Genomic DNA, 16,798 nt, shown 5'->3' with positions numbered 1-16,798 from the left:
ATCCACTGTTTTTTGGGGGGGAAGGGGAGCAGCGGGGGGCTGGGAGCTACAGCCTGGTTTGTGGTGGTTGGGGGGCACGCAGAGCTGGTGAGGAAGCACATGCCCTGGCCCGTGGCTGAGGAGCCGGCTGTGCTGGTGCAGGGCAGGGCAGGGCTAGGCTCAGACCGGTCCAACCAGATGGACGGGGGACCCAGGAATATGGCATGGAATAGGCGGGAGAGCGCCTGCCATGGGGTCCTTCCCCCGCAGGGGGCCCAGCCCCAATCTGGCCGGGTGGGGTGGGACTCCCTAGGATGGGAGCCCATCTCCCACTCTGCCCCCTTCCCCATCCCCTCACTCTGCCCACTCCCCCCCACCCATGCCCTCCCCCCTTACTGCCCTCCCCCTCCTCCCACTCTCCCCCTCCCCTCCCCCCGCCCCTTCCCCCATCCTGTCCCCTCACTTTCCCCCTCCCCCCACTCTCTGCCCTCTCCCTGTCTCCTCCCCCCACTCTGACCCCTCCCCCCTTCCCCTCCCCCCATGCCAGCGCTGTAGCAGGGAAGTCCCCCCCCGCCGCCCCGGCCCTGGGATTGGCAGCCCGGAGCTGGGGGGAGGGGGGCAGGAGGGGGAGGGGCCTGTGGAGGGCGGGGGTGTTGTTTGTATCCAGAGTCAGTCAAAGGCAAGTGAAGGTGGACAGACGGGCGGACGGGGGTGCAGGCGGAGCCGGACACACGGACAGAGCAGGTACGGGGGGTGGAAAGGGTCTGATGGGGGGTTCTGGGGTGGGGGATCAGATAAGCCTGGAGGGGGGTTGATGTTCGGGCGGGGGCCAGTCTGGGTTGGGGTCCCCGGGGAGCAATGGGATGTTGTGGGCCCGCGGCTGAGATGGGGGGGATCGGGGCGGCGGGAGGGGCTGAGAATGGGGGCGGGGAGTTGGTAGGACTTGGCGAGGTGGGGGGAGCTGAGGGGGGTGATCACGAAGGAGGGGGGCCGGGGCGCAGCTCCGTGTGTCCGTCTACCCGGCCCGGTTCCCAGCTCTTCCTGCGAGCAGCGACACGCGAAATGTCAAGCGAAAAACCCCCCCGTGGCGAGGGGGCCGGACGCCTGGGTTCTCTCCCTCGCTCTGCGAGGGGGCGCTGGTGGGTTAGAGCAGTGGGGGCTGGGAGGAGCCAGGACTCCTGGGTTCTCTCCCCGACTCTGAGCAGGATAGGGGCGAGGTTTCGGGGGGGGGGGGGGGTTCCCGTCTCCCATGGGCCCATCCCAGCGTCCTTAGGGCAGGGCTGTTTCCTCGGGGGTCCTGACAAGGCTGAGCCACTCACGGGGGGCCACTAGTTTCAGGCCCTGGCTGGCCCCTCTTGAGCCCGACCCTGTGCCCCCCACCCCCCATCTCCCCTGAGGCTGGGAATAGAATAATTGGTCACCGTCACCCAGCCCCATGGTGTCAGACACACACACACACCCGTGGGGCCGCCTGGCTGCCTCTGAGAACAGGGGCTGGGAGCCAGGACTCCTGGGTTCTATCCCTGGCTCCGGGTGGGGAGTGGGGTGTAGTAGTTAGAGCAGGGGAGGCAGGGCTGGGAACCAGGACTGCTGGGCTCTGGGAGGGGAGTGGGGTGTAGTGGATAGAGCTCCCCACCCCCACCCATCAGTCTGTCCAGCCAGCTCCCCAGCCATTCAGAGCCAGCCATCCTTCCCCTGAACTGTCCATCTGTCTGTCCACCTCTGTCCCTCCCCCTGCCAAGATCCGTCCCTTTGCTGGGTCTGGCTCCCCCCAGCCAGCTGCTGGTCTCCCCTCTCCCACTGAAGATGACCCTGGAGCCAGCCCAACCCAGCTACCCCAAGCCCCCCAGAAGTATGGAGGGAGACCTGTCCAAGACCAGGAGAGCTAGGCTTTGGGGATTATGGGATGGGGCCCTCCCAGCCCATAGGGCAGCCCACAGACAGGCTGTGCTGGTCTGTCTGTTTCCCTTGCTCCCCACCCAGGGCCCCACATGTCCTGGGGCTGGCAACACCCCACACCCTGCGGCCCTGACCCAGGAGGGGAGGGGGCTGGGGTCCAGGGAATAGACCAGGCACTGAGGGGCTAAGGGGGCATTGGCTGCTGGCACCTTGGTAGGGACCCAGCCTGGACAATCACTGACCTGCTCCTTCCTGGCCCCCCATCCTTCTGCCTAACTCCCCAGTTCCCCCACACCCTGTTCCCTGTGACATCCTTCCTGGTACCCACCCTGGCTTCCCATGACTCTTCCAACTCCCCTATGTCTATAACCCCCCACCTGTCCCTTTTGCCCCATAACTCCCCTCCCAACTCCCCCGCCCCACCTGCCAAGCACCTTCATAACCTCCCCCCTGACCCCCCATAACCTGCCCCCAACCTTGTGTCCCAGATCCCCAGGATCGGTGCTGTGCCCCCAGCTTTAGAGCAGCCCCTTGCAGGACCCCCAAGAGGTCCCATTTGCCCTTTGGGGAGGCCACACAACCTCCCCAGCTCGCTGGGGCTCCAACCCCCCTGCCGCACCCAGTGAGCAGAGCCAGACTCCTGGGAGAGCCCACGCAAGATTGGGTTAGTTAGTCATCGGGACGCGGCCCAAGAAGCCTTAGGGCGGCAGGGAGACGCAGCGTCGGGTCAGCCTGGGGCCAAAGCACGCCATGTTCCAGCTGCATCTGAGTGTCTGTCTGACCCCCTCGTCCCTTCCCGGGTGGGCAGCCCCCACTCGCCCCCCAGATCCCACTTTCCAGCCCTTTCTGCTTCAGCTGGGGGGATCTTTGCTCAGCTCCCCTGCAAAGATGGGGAGGGGGAATCTCAGCGTCACTGGAGCTGGCATCCGGGCGCCAGGTGCCTTGTTCACTTGGGTCAGTTCCAGCCAGTTCCTTAACGAGGCCTTGTGCCCCCCAGGCAGGGAGGTGACCCCACGCCGGTGCCTTTTAGCCTTTCCTGAAAGCACCCGCAGCCCTTCCCCCACGCTGGGCAAGAGGGTGACCAGAGTCCTGGTAAAATCGGGACTGTCCCGATATTTAATTTTTTGTCCCACGTCCTGCCCGATGTATGATCAGGATGCCATTTGTCCCGATATTGTAGGGCTGGCAGGCTCCCTACCCGGCTCCTCCCCGGAAGTGGCGACATGTTCCTCCATGCACTGCCCCCGCTCTGGCTCCACAGCTCCTATTGGCCGGGAACTGTGGCCAATAGGAGCTGCGGGGGCAGCACCTGGCGCCTCCCAGTGCCTCCATCTAGGACCCAGAGGGAGATATTGCCACTTCTGGGGAGCCACCTGAGGTAAACGCTGCCCAGAGCCTGCACCCTGAATCCCCTCCTGTACCCCAACCCCCTGCCTCAGCCCGGAGCCCTCTACTGCACCCAAACTCCTTCCTGGAGTCAGCACCCTGACCCCCCTCCCACACCCAGCCCTGAGCCTCCTCCCACACCCAAATTCCCTCCCAGAGTCAACACCCTGACCTCCCTCCTGTGCCCCAACCCCCTGCCCCAGCGCTGAGACCCGCCTTTGCAGCGGGAGCCAGGGCCCTGCACCCCCGACTGTGCACCCCCCCTCCCCTATTGCTCCAGTGAGAGCTGTGAGTCTGTGGCTCTCCCCCTCCCCCGATGTCTCCCAATATTTTACTCTTGCTATCTGGTCACCCTACTGGGCAACCACGCTGCATATCGGGAAACTGAGGCACGCAATGGGGGTCATCAAAATACCAGCAAAAATCCCCCCTTCGTCACAGCTCTTTCCCCCTTGGAGAGCGAACAGCACTTGTCGGGACCAGTGGCCGGGGGGGGGCATTCACACCCACCTGTGCCATTTAGAGGGGCTGCAGCCTGGGCCCCAGCTCCACCCACGCCATCCCACTGGACACCTCCTTGTGGCAGGTTCGAATCCCTCGGCCACGCAGCACCCAGCTCAGAGCCCATTCAAGTTCTCCCTTAGGTCGGCTCCAGTTGATTGTACCTTGCTTCCCCTGATCTCCCCCCATCCCCTGGCCTGGTACCTGGCCCTGCCCACAAGAGCGCCCCACCTCTCTCCCCTCATTGCGCTGCAGGGACTAACCCCTTCCCACCTGGGGCACTGGGGGGCTGGATCCCTGCTCCCACGTGGGCTGGAGAGGGTGAAGGTGACAGAATCAGGGCTACTTTCCCAGCAAGAGGCACTGTGGGGTGTGGGGCAGGATGGGTGGGAGAGGGGCAGGTCCCACATTGCTCATTCAGCCAGCGCCTCCTGATGGGGGGGGGAAGAATTTGCCCCCCAATGGAGTCTGATGCCCAAACTCCCTGGGACACCAATAGGGGGAGGGTCTTCCCCCTGATTCCTGAGCCTGATTCCCAACCCCTGATCCTGGGAACCCCGCCCCCAGCAGCCCTGAGGCCCTGCCCAGAGCAGGGTAGGGGGCTGGGCTGGGCAGGGGGCTCCTGGGATTGGGGGGGGGAGGTCTCTGAGCACCTCAGGCCACAGGGATCTGCTGGGTATTTGGGGGGCGTCTGTGTGTTGGGGGGCCGGCTCTGCGGGGCCTGTGTGTTGGCGTGAAGGAGGGGTAGCGCTGGCAGGTGTCTCTGCGTCCCGCTCTGACCCCCCCCCCTTCCTTCTCCCCCAGGCGCAGCCATGACCGAGCTCCACGAGGTGCAGATCACGGAGGAGAAGCCCCTGCTGCTGCCCCCCTTGCAGCCCGTCCCAGGCAAGGTCAGAAGGCAAAGGGCACCCTGCGGGGAGGGGTGCTCACTGCTGCGTTGCCCTCCCAACACCCCATCCTGCCCCCCATCCCCCACTATGCTTCTAGCCTTGTCCCCCATCCCCCCTCTTCCTGCCTGTCCCCCACTCCTGGACAGACCCCCCCCCTTCTAGGACACTGAGGTATTAGCAGCTGGACTCCTCCCAGGGCACCACCAGGTCCTCCCTCCCCACCCCTCCTTGAACTCCACAGAGTGTGCTGGGGAGAGAACCCAGGAGTCCAGGCTCCCAGCCCACCCCTGCTCTGACCACTAGACCCCACTCCCCTCTTGGAGCCAGGGAGAGAACCTAGGAGTCCTGGCTCCTGTTGTCTGAGTTGCATTGACCCCTCCCTGGCTTGAACCCCGTCTCACAGTGTCCTGGGTGTGGGGGAGCAGGACATTAGCAGTGGACCCCCAGGCACCCCAGCCTTGCCTCCCCCACCCTCCGCTGGGGAGTCGGGATTCGAACCCGCAGGGGCCCAGCTCTGTGGGGATCCCACGGCAGCGTATGGGCCATGGAATTGCTCTCTATAAATATATCAGAGGGATAAATACAGGAGAGGGAGAGGAATTATTTCAGCTCAGCACCAATGTGGACACAAGAACAAATGGGTATAAACTGGCCATCAGGAAGTTTAGTCTTGAAATTAGACGAAGGTTTCTAACCATGAGAGGAGTGAAGTTTTGGAATAGCCTTCCAAGGGAAGCAGTGGGGGCAAAAGATCTATCTGGTTTTAAGATTCTACTCAATAAGTTTATGGAGGAGATGGTATGATGGGATAATGGGATTTTGGTAAGTAATTGATCTTTAAATATTCAGGGTAAATAGGCCTAATCCCCTGAGATGGGATATTAGATGGATGGGATCTGAGTTACCCAGGAAAGAATTTTCTGTAGTATCTGGCTGGTGAATCTTGCCCATATGCTCAGGGTTTAGCTGATCGACATATTTGGGGTCGGGAAGGAATTTTCCACCAGGGCCTCTCCAATCTGCCCTGGAGGAAGTTTTTCGCCTTCCTCTATAGCATGGGGCATGGGTGACTTGTGGGAGGCGTCTCTGCTCCTTGAAGTCTTTAAACCACGATTTAAGGACTTCAATAGCTCAGACATAGGTGAGGTTTTTCGTAGGAGTGGGTGGGTGAGATTCTGTGGCCTGCGCTGTGCAGGAGGTCGGACTAGATGATCAGAATGGTCCCTTCTGACCTTAGTATCTATGAATCTATGAATGGGGGGGCGGGGGCTGTTTGGGGACCGATATCTCAGGCATCCCCTGGGCATTGTTGGAAAGCGGGGAGCCCATTCTCTGCGACAGTGTCAGCTGCTTCCACCTGGGACCCGCGCCAGCCATGGGGCAGCCCCCTACACGCCTCACATCCCCCATCTCTCTCTCTTTGGCAGAAGCACTCGGTGGAGACGCCCTATGGACTCGTGGCCTTCACCGTCCATGGCTCCCCGAAGCCCAAGCGCCCGGCCATCCTGACCTACCATGACGTGGGGCTCAACCGTAAGTGGGGCTGGGCGGGAGAGGAAGGGGACCCCTGCAGGGATCTCCCCCCACAGCCAGTGCCCAACCCCGCTCCCCCCCACAGCCAGTACCCACTGCTGGGAGCTCCCATCCCACTCCCCCCAGAGCCCCCTGCTGGGCGCTCCCCCCACCGCACCCCCGGCTGCTGTGACACTCGGGTCTATTCTGCCCGCTCCAGACCAGTCCTGCTTCGAGCCACTCTTCCGTTTTGAGGACATGCAGGAGATCATCAAGAACTTCGTGGTGGTTCACGTGGATGCCCCCGGCATGGAGGAAGGAGCCCCGCTGTTCCCCTTGGGGTGAGACCCCCTGCCCCCCCCCTGCTCTCCCCACTCCCACCCCCACTCTACCCCTCTCTGCTCCCCTTCCCCCCACTGTTTCCCATGCGGTGAGCCCTGCCGGTGCAGCCTTCCCCCCATCCCACCCCAGCTGACATGCCCTCTTCCTGCAGGTACCAGTACCCGTCGCTGGACCAGCTGGCCGACATGATCCCCTGCATCTTGCAGTACCTGAAGTGAGTGGGGGGCAGGAACAGACAAACACAGCATGCACCCCTTCCCCGCCTCCCCCTCCTGGCACTGTGGGGCTGGCTGGGGGGGAATTGGCTCCCAGAGCTCGGGTGTGGAGGGGGGCGACGGGACCCTGTCTCGGGGGAGCTGGGGTCTGTACCATGCCTGGCCGGACCCCAATCTCTGGTCTGTTGAGTTAATCGAGATGGAACGGAGAGCCAAAGGTGCAAACAGTCCCTGGGACTGCCCGGCCTCACACCACATGAACCAGGCTCCGTCGGTTCTGCTCGGGCGGGGTCCAGCCAGAGGCACCCCATGTTCGGCTGCCTCTGGGTGCCTGCCCATTCCCAGCCCCCAGCTCCCACCTCCCCAGTCCTTCCTTCTCCAGCCAGCGTCTTGGCTGAGAGGCAGGGGACCCATCTCCTCCAGGGTGGCCGTGTCCTGGGAACTGGGTTTGCCGTTGTCTTTGCGACTTTTCCATTGATACGGGGTCAGCCTGTCCGGTTCAGTCTGCTCAGACAGCAGGCGACCCGCCCCCACCCGTGTCTCTGAGGCCACGTCTACACTCCAGCCAGTGTCGGCAAAGCGTGTGTCGCTCCGGGGCATGGCTATTCCAACGGGAGCATCCGTGTGCACAGCGCTTCTGCCACTCGCAGGGCTGGGTATTCACACCAACGGGAGAGAGCGTGCTCACCAGGTGTGCTGCACGTATAGACATGGCCTTAGCCTGCCCTGAGAGCAAATGCAACTCCTCTTCGCCCCACTGGGTAGCCGGGTGTCACGGACTCACAGGCCTGGTGCTCCCGGCTCTGTATGGCCCCTGGGAGGAACCCCCCTTCGGTGTGACAGCCCACAGAAAGGTCACTCTCTCGCTGGGGATAGGGGCTTTCTGGCCCCACTGCCTCCCGAGCCCACACCTCTGAGCCTCCAGCACACCTGGCTCTGCCATGGGCCCCTCAGGGAGTCCCTGCACTCTGGCCCCCCGGGGAGCAAAGCCCCCCAATCTCTAGCCTGCAGTGACTCTCAGCCAGCTTATTGAGCCAGCATAGGAGGTTCTCCGGCCCTCTCAACCCTCAGCACAGCACATCTAGGTCTCTCCCACATCCAGGTGGGCTCTGGCCCTCTCTCCCCACTCCAGCCAGCCCCTTCTTCCAGCCAATCACCCTATATCATCTCCCCCACAGCTCCTCCCCTGTCCTTTGTCCTCAGTCCCAGGTAAACAGGTCACTGGGGCCCTCTCTCTTCTGTCCTTTGTTCCCACCCGCTGGAACTGGCTGGTCAGGTCACCAGGCCCTTCTCTCCTCAGCTCTTTGTCCTCCCACTGGCCAGAACCGGCTGCCTTCCCAGCTGGGCTGGGCCTCTCGGTCACCGGTCCTCCATCTCCAGGCCATTGTCAGGATCCCGGCTGCTAGGCGTCACACCTGATCCTCTGTAACAACAAACCCCCTCCCCCTACCTTGTTACACATGCAGCACACAGGGAAACTGAGGCACACACACCGCTCATGGAAAACACCAAGACAATCCTCTGCTTCGTCACACCATGCAACATGTCGGGGAAACTGAGGCACACACAGGCCTCATAAAAATCCTACAGAAAATTCCCACTTCATCACAGACTCGTTTGCAGCCTCACTGCTGGTAAAACCCAGGCCCAGCCCACGGCCTGATCAGCCGTGCCGAGACCTGGCAAACTCAGAGCAGCATCAGGCTGTTCAGGGCATTGCGTTCAGCAGCCTGTCTGGTCCCAGGTTCTCAGCCATGCTGCAGGAGAGCCGGCTTGGTGGGGCTGAGCCAGACAGTCCTTAGACCCGCGGGAGACGGAGAGCGAGAGGAATGAGACGGTATCTGGCCCCACATCCCCCAGTTCGGCCACGTCCGACCTCCCGGCTTTGCGGCGTTGGTTTCCGGCCCTGCACTGGCGTCAGGCACCAGGCCTGATCTAGACGCCGTCCCTGGGTAGCATCATGCAGCCAAAGCCTGCATCCGTCTGTTGCCTGTTCCAGGTCACCGTGACACCCACCAACTGACGCTCCCTGGTACCACGGGGGGGTGAATTCATAGGGCCAGTGACCATAAGGTCCCAGATTTCATGGTCCACGGGAGCTAGGAACAGCGCGCCCCCCCACCCCCATGGTTTATTAACCACCACCCCCCGTCACTTCCTCCTGCAGCTTCACCAGCATCATCGGCATCGGGGTGGGAGCCGGTGCCTACGTCCTCGCCCGCTACAGTGTGAGTGACGCAGGCCCAGAGGAGCTGTGGGTCAAGAATGGGGGGGAGGGCTGGGCTAGCAGGGGGCTGTGGGTCGGGAGTGAGGGGCACCGGCAGAGCTGGGGGGACAGGGCTGGGCTAGCAGGGGGCTGTGGGTCAGGAGTGAGGGGCACGGGCAGAGCTGGGGGGACAGGGCTGGGCTAGCAGGGGACTGTGGGTTGGGAGTGAGGGGCACCGGCAGAGCTGGGGGGGGAGCCCAGGGCTGTGGGTCAGGAGTGAGGGGCACCGGCAGAGCTGAGGGGGGCAGGGCTGGTCTAGCAGGAGGCAGTGGGGGCTGGGATTGGGGGCCGGTTTCACCCTTATTTCTCTTCCCTCCCCCACCCCCCAGCTCTCTCACCCTGACACCGTGGAGGGCTTGGTTCTGATCAACATCGACCCCAATGCCAAGGGCTGGATGGACTGGGCAGCTCACAAGGTACGGGATTTGGGGATCCCTTCCCCAGTCCCTACGGCCCCTGGAGCCCTCCCCTGGCTTTCCTGTACGGGGGGCTGTGCCGGGATGTGGGAGTGCACAGGCCTGGGGGAGCAAATGGAGACGGTGGACAGCTGGAGAGATCAGAGGGAATTTTCTTCTGGCCTAGGGTCAGCTCCTGGTGTTTGCCCCCCTCCCCCCGCACCAGGTCATGTCTCTCTCACCCCCCTGGGTGTTGCTCTCCCAACCCCTCCCCGCATCCCCAGTGCCCCCTCTCACCCTCTGCCTTCCTCCCCCAGCTGACCGGCCTGACCTCGTCCATCCCCGAGATGATCCTGGCCCATCTCTTCAGCCAGGTGAGGGGGGAAATCTGTGTTGCCCCTGGGGGCTGCGGATGGGCCTCACTCCCGTGCTCCCAAGGGCTAGATCCAAGGGTCTTCCCAGGGTGGAGGGAGGTAGCCTGGGGAGGGGGGCAGTGGAGAGATTAGATGGGCAGGGCTGTGGGGGGAAGGGCAGGGGGAGCAGGACCAGTGGGAGGGCCGTATCTGGTCAGTAACACCCTGCCCCCCCAGGAGGAACTGTCCGGCTGCAGGGAGCTGGGGGGCAGGGCTGTGGGGGACGGGCGGGGGGAGCAGGACCGATGGGGGCTGTAACTGGTCACTAATGCCCTGCCCCCCAGGAGGAGCTGTCTGGCTGCACGGAGCTGGTCCAGCAATACAGGGAGTCGCTGGTCGGAGCCCCGAACCTCAGCAACATTCAGCTTTATTGGAGCAGCTACAACACGTGTGTGGGGGGCTTATCTGGGGGGCTGGAGGCGGGTCAGGTATGGGGGGCTTGGCTGGGGGGGGCTGGAGGTAGCGGGGGGGGCTTGACTGTGGGACGGGGGGCTGGAGGTTGCTGGGGGGGGCGGGGGCCTCTGCCATGGGGCTGGCATGACTGAGGCTGGAGTTACCGAAAAGGGTCATGGGACAGAGGTGTCCTGGGGGCCCCGGGCGGGGAAGTTTGCTGCAGATTCCGCCCCTCTGTGCTGAGACCAGGGGGGGAAATCGGGGGGGGGTTGGAAGACGTTGGGGGCACAGGGCAGTTCTCAGCCTCCCATTTCCTCCCGCCCACCCCCAGCCGTCGGGACCTGAACTTCGAACGCGGAGGAGACGTCACCCTGAAGTAAGTGAGGCTGGCTCACCCAGGTATCCCCCAAACACCCCACAGCCGCCCTAGGACACCCTTGCTCATGGCCCTCCATAAATGCCCTAACACCTCTCAGCCCCCCATAAGCACACAGGGACCCCCTTCTCCCCACTGTCCTCTGGGTGCCCCACAAACACCCCAGAGCAGCCCTGTACCCCTGCCCCCCAAGTATCCCTCAGCCCCCCGGTTAGGGGCAGGGCCTGTCTCCAGAACCCCCCAGGGATTGGGGGGGACACCTAGCAGACCCATTACCCCCTCCACCCCTTTCCTCTGCTCTGCTCAGCTTCCCTGCCCACCGCCAGAACAGCTGCCAGGATGGGAGAGGGGGCGCTCTGACCATCCCTTTTCCATCTGTCTGTCCCCACAGGTGCCCCGTGATGCTTGTGGTGGGAGATCAGGCCCCCCATGAAGATGCTGTGGTGAGTAACAGAACAAACCACACGATGCACAACTACACAACATAGCGTACAGCCCTGCAGGTACACAACCTCCTGCAGCTATACAACATAGCGCACAGCCCCACGTCACACTCTGCTACACAAGCCCCCACCGCTATGCAACCCCCCCCCCCACAGCTGCACAATATAGACAGCGCACAGACCTGCAGCTACACAACTACACAGCATAGACTGCACACAGCCCTATAGTGCACCCTGCTACACAACCCCAGCACACCACACAGTGGGACACACACCCAGAGCCAGGCTCATTCCCGCCAGCAGGGTGCAGTGGGGACAGGGCCAGACAGACGGTGCAGGATTCATTCCCTCCTGCTGGGGACGAGCAGACAGACAGACGCACGCACACTCTGAGCCGGGCTCATCGCACCCAGCTGGGGGCAGCAGGGACACGGACATTCATTCCCTCCAGCAGGGATAGACGGACAGACAGACGGACGCACATGCACTTTCTCTCTTTGCCTGTCCTCTCTTTAGGACAGGCAGACGCTCCGGTCCCCGGCTGGTTTCGGGGGGACGTCACCTGCCCCCTGGGCTGCCCTGGCAGGAACTGGCCTGATTTCCTGCTCTGGGCACTGACCAGCATCGAGAAACTGACCAGGGTCGTGTTGGTTTCCCTCAGGACCTGCCGGGCTCACAGGGTCTGTGGCTCTGGGTCCCAGGCCCCATGCTGGCTCCTTACGGCCCCTGGGAGGAACCCCGGTGGGTGCATCGGTCCCCTGGAAGGGTCGAACTCGCTCTCCAGGGTCTGGGGCTCTGGCCCCGCCGCCTCCCAGGCCTGAGCCTCCAGCACGTCTGGCTCTGCCATGGGCCCCTCGGGGAGCCCATCCCGGTCTCTAGCCTGCAGTGACTCTCGGCCAGTGTGAAACAGGACGTTTATTGAACGTCTGAACCCAGCCCAGGAAGTTCTCGGGGGGGGGGCCCTCAAGCCTGGCGAGTCTGAGCTCTAGCCAGCTGTGTCTGTCCCCATCCCCATGGGCTCCGGCTACTCCTTGTCCCCCATCCAGCTGCCCCCTCCTTCCAGCTGAGCCCCTTATATCCCCTCCCCCAACAGCCCCTCCTCTGCTCTTTTTGTCTTTGGTCCCGGGCAAACAGCTCACACAACCGGATGGCTCCAGGTTCGGATGGCCCCTCTGGTCAGCTGTTGCTAGGTTACAGAGGGTCCCGGCCCTGGGCTGGAGTCCAGGCTGCTAGGCAGGGTCATACCTGGGCCTCTGCAACAATAAACATGCTCTCCCACCCCCTGCTTAGACATGTGGCACACAGGGGAAACTGAGGCACGCACAGGCATCATACAAAGTGTCACTGTCCAGGGGCTCCAGGCTCTCTCTCTCTCACACACACTCACACACACACACAAAAACAGAGGCAAAGCATGGGTAACGTCTGACTCCCTGGCCAACCCTCCTGGGCACAATCAGCTCTGGACCTTGGGATGTCCAGAGCCTGAGGTGGGGTTTCAGGGTCCAGGTGTCTCTGTTCTCTGCCCGCCCCTCACACTGTTCTCTGTCTCCCCTCCCCCCCCCCCAAAAACCAGGTGGAGTGTAATTCCAAACTGGATCCCACCCAGACCTCCTTCCTCAAGGTGAGTGACAGCCCCTGCCCCCACCCCATCCCAACTCGTAGCCCCAGCTAGCCCAGCCCAATCCTGGGCTCCCCAGCTCTGCCGTTGCTCCTCACTTCCAACCCACAGCCCTGGGCCCCTCCAACAGTTGAGTGTTGGGTTTGTTTTCCAGATGGCAGATTCCGGGGGGCAGCCCCAGCTGACACAGGTGAGAGCTGCCTTCCCAATGGGGATGGAGGGCGCAGGGCAGTGTGAAGGGGAGGGTGTTCCCGGGGCAGTAGTTGGGGGGTGCAGGGAAGCATGGGGGGAGGGGTCTGGGGGAGGCACTGGAAGGACATAATGGGGGGTGGGCTGGGGGATACAGCCAGGATCTATAGGGGGAGGGTTGTGGGGCACAGTCTGGGGATGGAAGGGATGGAGTGAGGGTTGGGGGTAGGGGAGAGGGAGGGTTGTGAGGTGTGGTGCGCAGCTAGGGTATATAGGGGGTGGAGCAATAGGGGAGGGTCTGGGGGTAGCCCAGCTGTGGGGCACAGGGTCTAATCTCCATCTTGTCCCCATCTCTCAGCCTGGGAAGCTGACTGAGGCATTCAAGTACTTCGTCCAGGGCATGGGATACAGTGAGTAGCCGCGGGGGCAGGGGGGAATGTCCCAATCTCCCAGACCTGCCCCCTGGCCCAGCCCTCCCCCACCCCCGCTCCCCCGTGGGTTGGGTCCTTGGCCCTTCTCCAGCCCTGAGCCGCTGCCCCACAGCCAGGCCCGATCCTGAAGCGTCTGTCTCTGTCTTTCTCAGTCCCCTACGTCCTGGACAGGAAACTGAGTATGGGGTCAGGTACCTTCTCTGCTCTTCCCCCCCATGCACCCCCAGACCCCTACACGTGGCCACCCCACCCCATACCCTGCACTGGCTCCCTGTCCCCCACACCCCAGTGTCCTGCACTGCCTCCCATGCACCCCCCACGTTAGCTCCCCCCTCCTGCACACACCCCCCATCCACTCCCAATTCAGGCATGGGGGGCATTGTGCAGTTTGTGTGGGGAGCTCCTGCATGGCCTGGCCGTACCCCGCCCCCACCCCTCACTCCACAGCCTGTTGTGGGGCACACCAGTACACATGGGGGGCCTATGGCTGGGATCTGGTGGGTGGGGCAGAACAGAGGGCGTAGCCCGTCTGACTCCCCCCCTCTCTGTCTCCCTATAGTGGCCTCCTCCTGCATGACGCGCCTGTCGCGCTCCCGCACCGCCTCGCTGTCCAGCGCAGCCTCAGGGGACGGGAGCCAGTCCCGCTCCCGCACCCTGTCCCAGAACAGCGAGTCGGGGAGCCCCCAGCCGCCGCCAGCCCCGGGGCGCGGAGCCCACACCATGGAGGTCTCCTGCTGAGCAGAGGAGGGGGAGGGGATGGAGACAGCTCCCGCCTCTGACCAGGACTTCCTGCTATCCCACAATGCACTCCGGCCCCAGGGGCCACGCGACGCTCACCCCCTAACGGTACTAAACCGGGGAGGCCCCGATCCCAGAAACAACAGCACAAGCAGCGTTAACCCTTTAAAAACAAAATAATCACAAAATAATCAACGCCCTCTGGGCCCTGCCCCACCCCTTCCCTCCCCCATCACCTTGGCTCCTTCCCCTCCTTGGCCTTTCTGTATCTTTGGGGGTGGGGGGTGTTTTGCAAGTGGAGGGGGGGCACGGTGTTTTTCCCCACACCCCCTTTGCCTGTCATAGCCCTGACTTCTGTCCATTTGTCCCAGGGCAGTCCTGTTCCTGCCCCTTTGGGGTCCATCTGTCTGTCATGAACATCCCCTTCCTGTGAGCCCTCCCCATTCCGTCCATCTGTCTGTCCAGAGACAGCCGTGCCGTCCAGCCATCCCAAGGGTCACCCACCACCCCCCATATATGTGTCTGTCCTGGAAGCCCCTCTTCTGGGAGTGTCACTCCCTGCCTCCCTTCCCCCCCCCAGTCTCTATCTGTCCTGAGTGCCCCTTGCCCACATCTGTCCTGATGTGACACCTAAATCCCCACACACACACACACACACGTCTCCATCCTTTCCCAGGATGCATTGCAAAGCCATTCGCCATCCCCCAGCCTGGGTTTTGTACGGGGAGGTTGGGAGGCCCTTGTGTCTGCATTTGGCTCCCTTTCCAGTTATTCCCCACAGACGTTGGGTGTTCAGGGCATCTCTCCCAGGGGGCGCAGGTGCGAGGGGGCGGGGCACTGTGCACTAACCTGCGTAGATATTTAGCGGCGTGTGGCATGCATGCAGGAGCCATGCTGGCTGGAGCATGGCTGAGGCAGAGAATTGCTCAGCTGGGGATGTTGGCAAGCTGGTGGGGGTGGTACAAGAAGGGGGCCTGCAGGAATGTGATATTCAACTGGCTTCCGACTGTGCCAACTGTTGCAGGCCCCAACTCTAGCAGGTTCTGACTGTTGGGTTCCGGCTGTAAAAGGGCCTGGTTATACCAGCCTCTGACTGTAATAGCTTTAGCCTGGGGTAGGTTCCAGCAATTGCACCAGGCTCTTGACAGCTGGTCGTAGTAATGGACTCTGCATGGACTCTGACTGTAGCAGCTGTCTGTGTAACCAGCTCTGGCTGTACTAGGTTTGTAATGGGCACTGTAAGTAGAGGGCTCCAGGTGTAATGGACTCATGCTGGTGTAGAGTTACAGCTGTAAATGCTCTGCCTGTATTGGGCACTATAAGGCTAGGCTCCAACTGTGACAGACTGAGTGTAGCGGACACCGCCTGTCCTGGCTGTGTAGCAGGTCCTGTTTGAACTGGGCTCCAACTGTAACAAGCTGTGAATGTAACTGGCTCTGACTGTAACAGCGCTGTGCGTATTGGGCTCCAACTGTACTGCCCATGTACGAGTCTGGCTCTGACTGTACCAGTGACATACCAGGCTCCAACTGTAACAACACTGTGTGCTGCGCTCTGGCTCGCCCAGGCTCCAGCTGTACTACTACTGTACCAGGCTCTTGTGTCCGACTGTACTGCTGATGTATTGGGCTCTGTCTGGCTGTAGCAGCTGTATATCCACGGGGCTGGGGCTGTTCCAGAGCACCTGACAGCCAATCCCAGCCTTAACAATAAAATCTGTAGAGGAATCTGCCCCGCACCCCTCTGTGACTGGCTGTGTGTGATGTAAGGAGACAGGGGCATGGAGCTCCATGGGGCATAACTGGATGAAGGAGCAGGCCAGGATTCCTGTTGCCCAGAGCAGGCTCAGGTGAGAATAAGAGAGAAAAAAAACCCAGTAGGGCCCCAGGACCCCATAGGGGGCTGATCCTAAATACTGCAGGTGGGGAAAGTCCAATCCTGTGCCCCCACAGTCCCCCCCCACTGAGCCCCTCAGTCTGTCCCCCACACAACGCTGCCCCCTGAGCCCCATACTGGGGCAGCACTGGCTGGCAGGGGAGAGCGGCCCCTGCTGATTTCCCTTTGCCCTACTCCCTTCAGCACAGTGCCCATTAGTGCCAAACTGGGGCAGCAGAGACTGTCATGGGAGAGTGCCCCCCGCTGATCCCCCCGCCCCACTCCCTGCACCACACGGTGCATTGGGACCAGCCCTGACTACCAGAGGAAAGAACCTCTTCCCCCACCCCCATGTAGCTGAAGCCCAAGAAGGCAGGCGAGGACAGTCATGGTGCTATACACGCCTGGCTCACCCCGTTCTCCCCTCCAAGCATCGGTGACCCTGGTCCAAGGGGCCCAGCAGTGTGTGAAACGGGAGGCAGCTGGGGTAAGGCCACCATGTTTTGAGTTACAGGCTCCTTGCACTACTCGGGGTAGGATGCCAAGCAGAACCAACCTTGCCGGATTATTCCTAGGGCCCCGTACTGCTCTTCCCAGGTGACCTAGTGCGGAGATCCATTTCAGTGCACTGTGCCTCTGTTTCCCCACATGACCTGATGAGGAACAGCACCACTGGCTGGTGGCCATGGAGGCTGGGATTTTCAGCGGCTGTTGAGCTTTAGGTGATTGACACCATCAGCTCCTTGGCGCGTGGCTGCAGGTGGCCTTGGGGTGCACCCAACTAATGCGCAGTGTCCTCTCTTCTTACCCAGCCTTTTCCCCCAGTGGATTGGGGTACTTTGTGCTCAGTGTCACCCCCACGTGGGTGGATGGGGAATTACAGCTCTGACAGCCCATTAAAGAGCTTCCATTCTAACCTACCAGCATACACCAG

The 16,798-nt window shown here is 62.3% G+C and overlaps 1 protein-coding gene across 4 annotated transcripts; it reads left to right on the top strand.

The window, feature by feature from the left end:
* The first annotated feature begins 524 nt into the window (after positions 1–524).
* NDRG2 (NDRG family member 2) lies at positions 525–15,727 on the top strand. Of its 4 annotated transcripts, XM_038369789.2 has the most exons (16): positions 571–723; positions 4,570–4,655; positions 6,083–6,188; positions 6,388–6,508; positions 6,661–6,723; positions 8,892–8,952; positions 9,320–9,406; positions 9,703–9,759; positions 10,083–10,186; positions 10,523–10,567; positions 10,959–11,010; positions 12,587–12,634; positions 12,786–12,821; positions 13,179–13,230; positions 13,404–13,437; positions 13,811–15,727. In XM_038369789.2, the coding sequence occupies exons 2-16, from the start codon at positions 4,578–4,580 to the stop codon at positions 14,028–14,030; spliced, it is 1,164 nt and encodes a 387-aa protein (XP_038225717.1). In that variant the 5' UTR covers positions 571–723; positions 4,570–4,577; the 3' UTR covers positions 14,031–15,727. The 4 variants fall into 4 exon arrangements, with proteins under 4 accessions (XP_038225720.1, XP_038225717.1, XP_043352213.1 ...); XM_038369792.2 differs by lacking the exon at positions 13,404–13,437 and having other exon boundaries at positions 525–723; XM_043496278.1 differs by lacking the exon at positions 4,570–4,655 and having other exon boundaries at positions 628–723.
* Positions 15,728–16,798: the final 1,071 nt, after the last annotated feature.

The sequence above is a fragment of the Dermochelys coriacea genome, chromosome 13 (genome assembly GCF_009764565.3).
Source record: "Dermochelys coriacea isolate rDerCor1 chromosome 13, rDerCor1.pri.v4, whole genome shotgun sequence".
NCBI classification, from domain to species: domain Eukaryota; kingdom Metazoa; phylum Chordata; order Testudines; family Dermochelyidae; genus Dermochelys; species Dermochelys coriacea.
This window is presented reverse-complemented; position numbering and strand designations above follow the sequence as displayed.

Bases quoted from the DNA above. Each gene is read 5' to 3' on its own strand.
- NDRG2 (XM_038369789.2), top strand. From the start codon at position 4,578: ATGACCGAGCTCCACGAGGTGCAGATCACGGAGGAGAAGCCCCTGCTG. The intron at 6,509-6,660 runs GTGAGACCCCCT...CTCTTCCTGCAG, and splicing joins GCCCCGCTGTTCCCCTTGGG to GTACCAGTACCCGTCGCTGG. The intron at 8,953-9,319 runs GTGAGTGACGCA...CCCACCCCCCAG, and splicing joins ACGTCCTCGCCCGCTACAGT to CTCTCTCACCCTGACACCGT.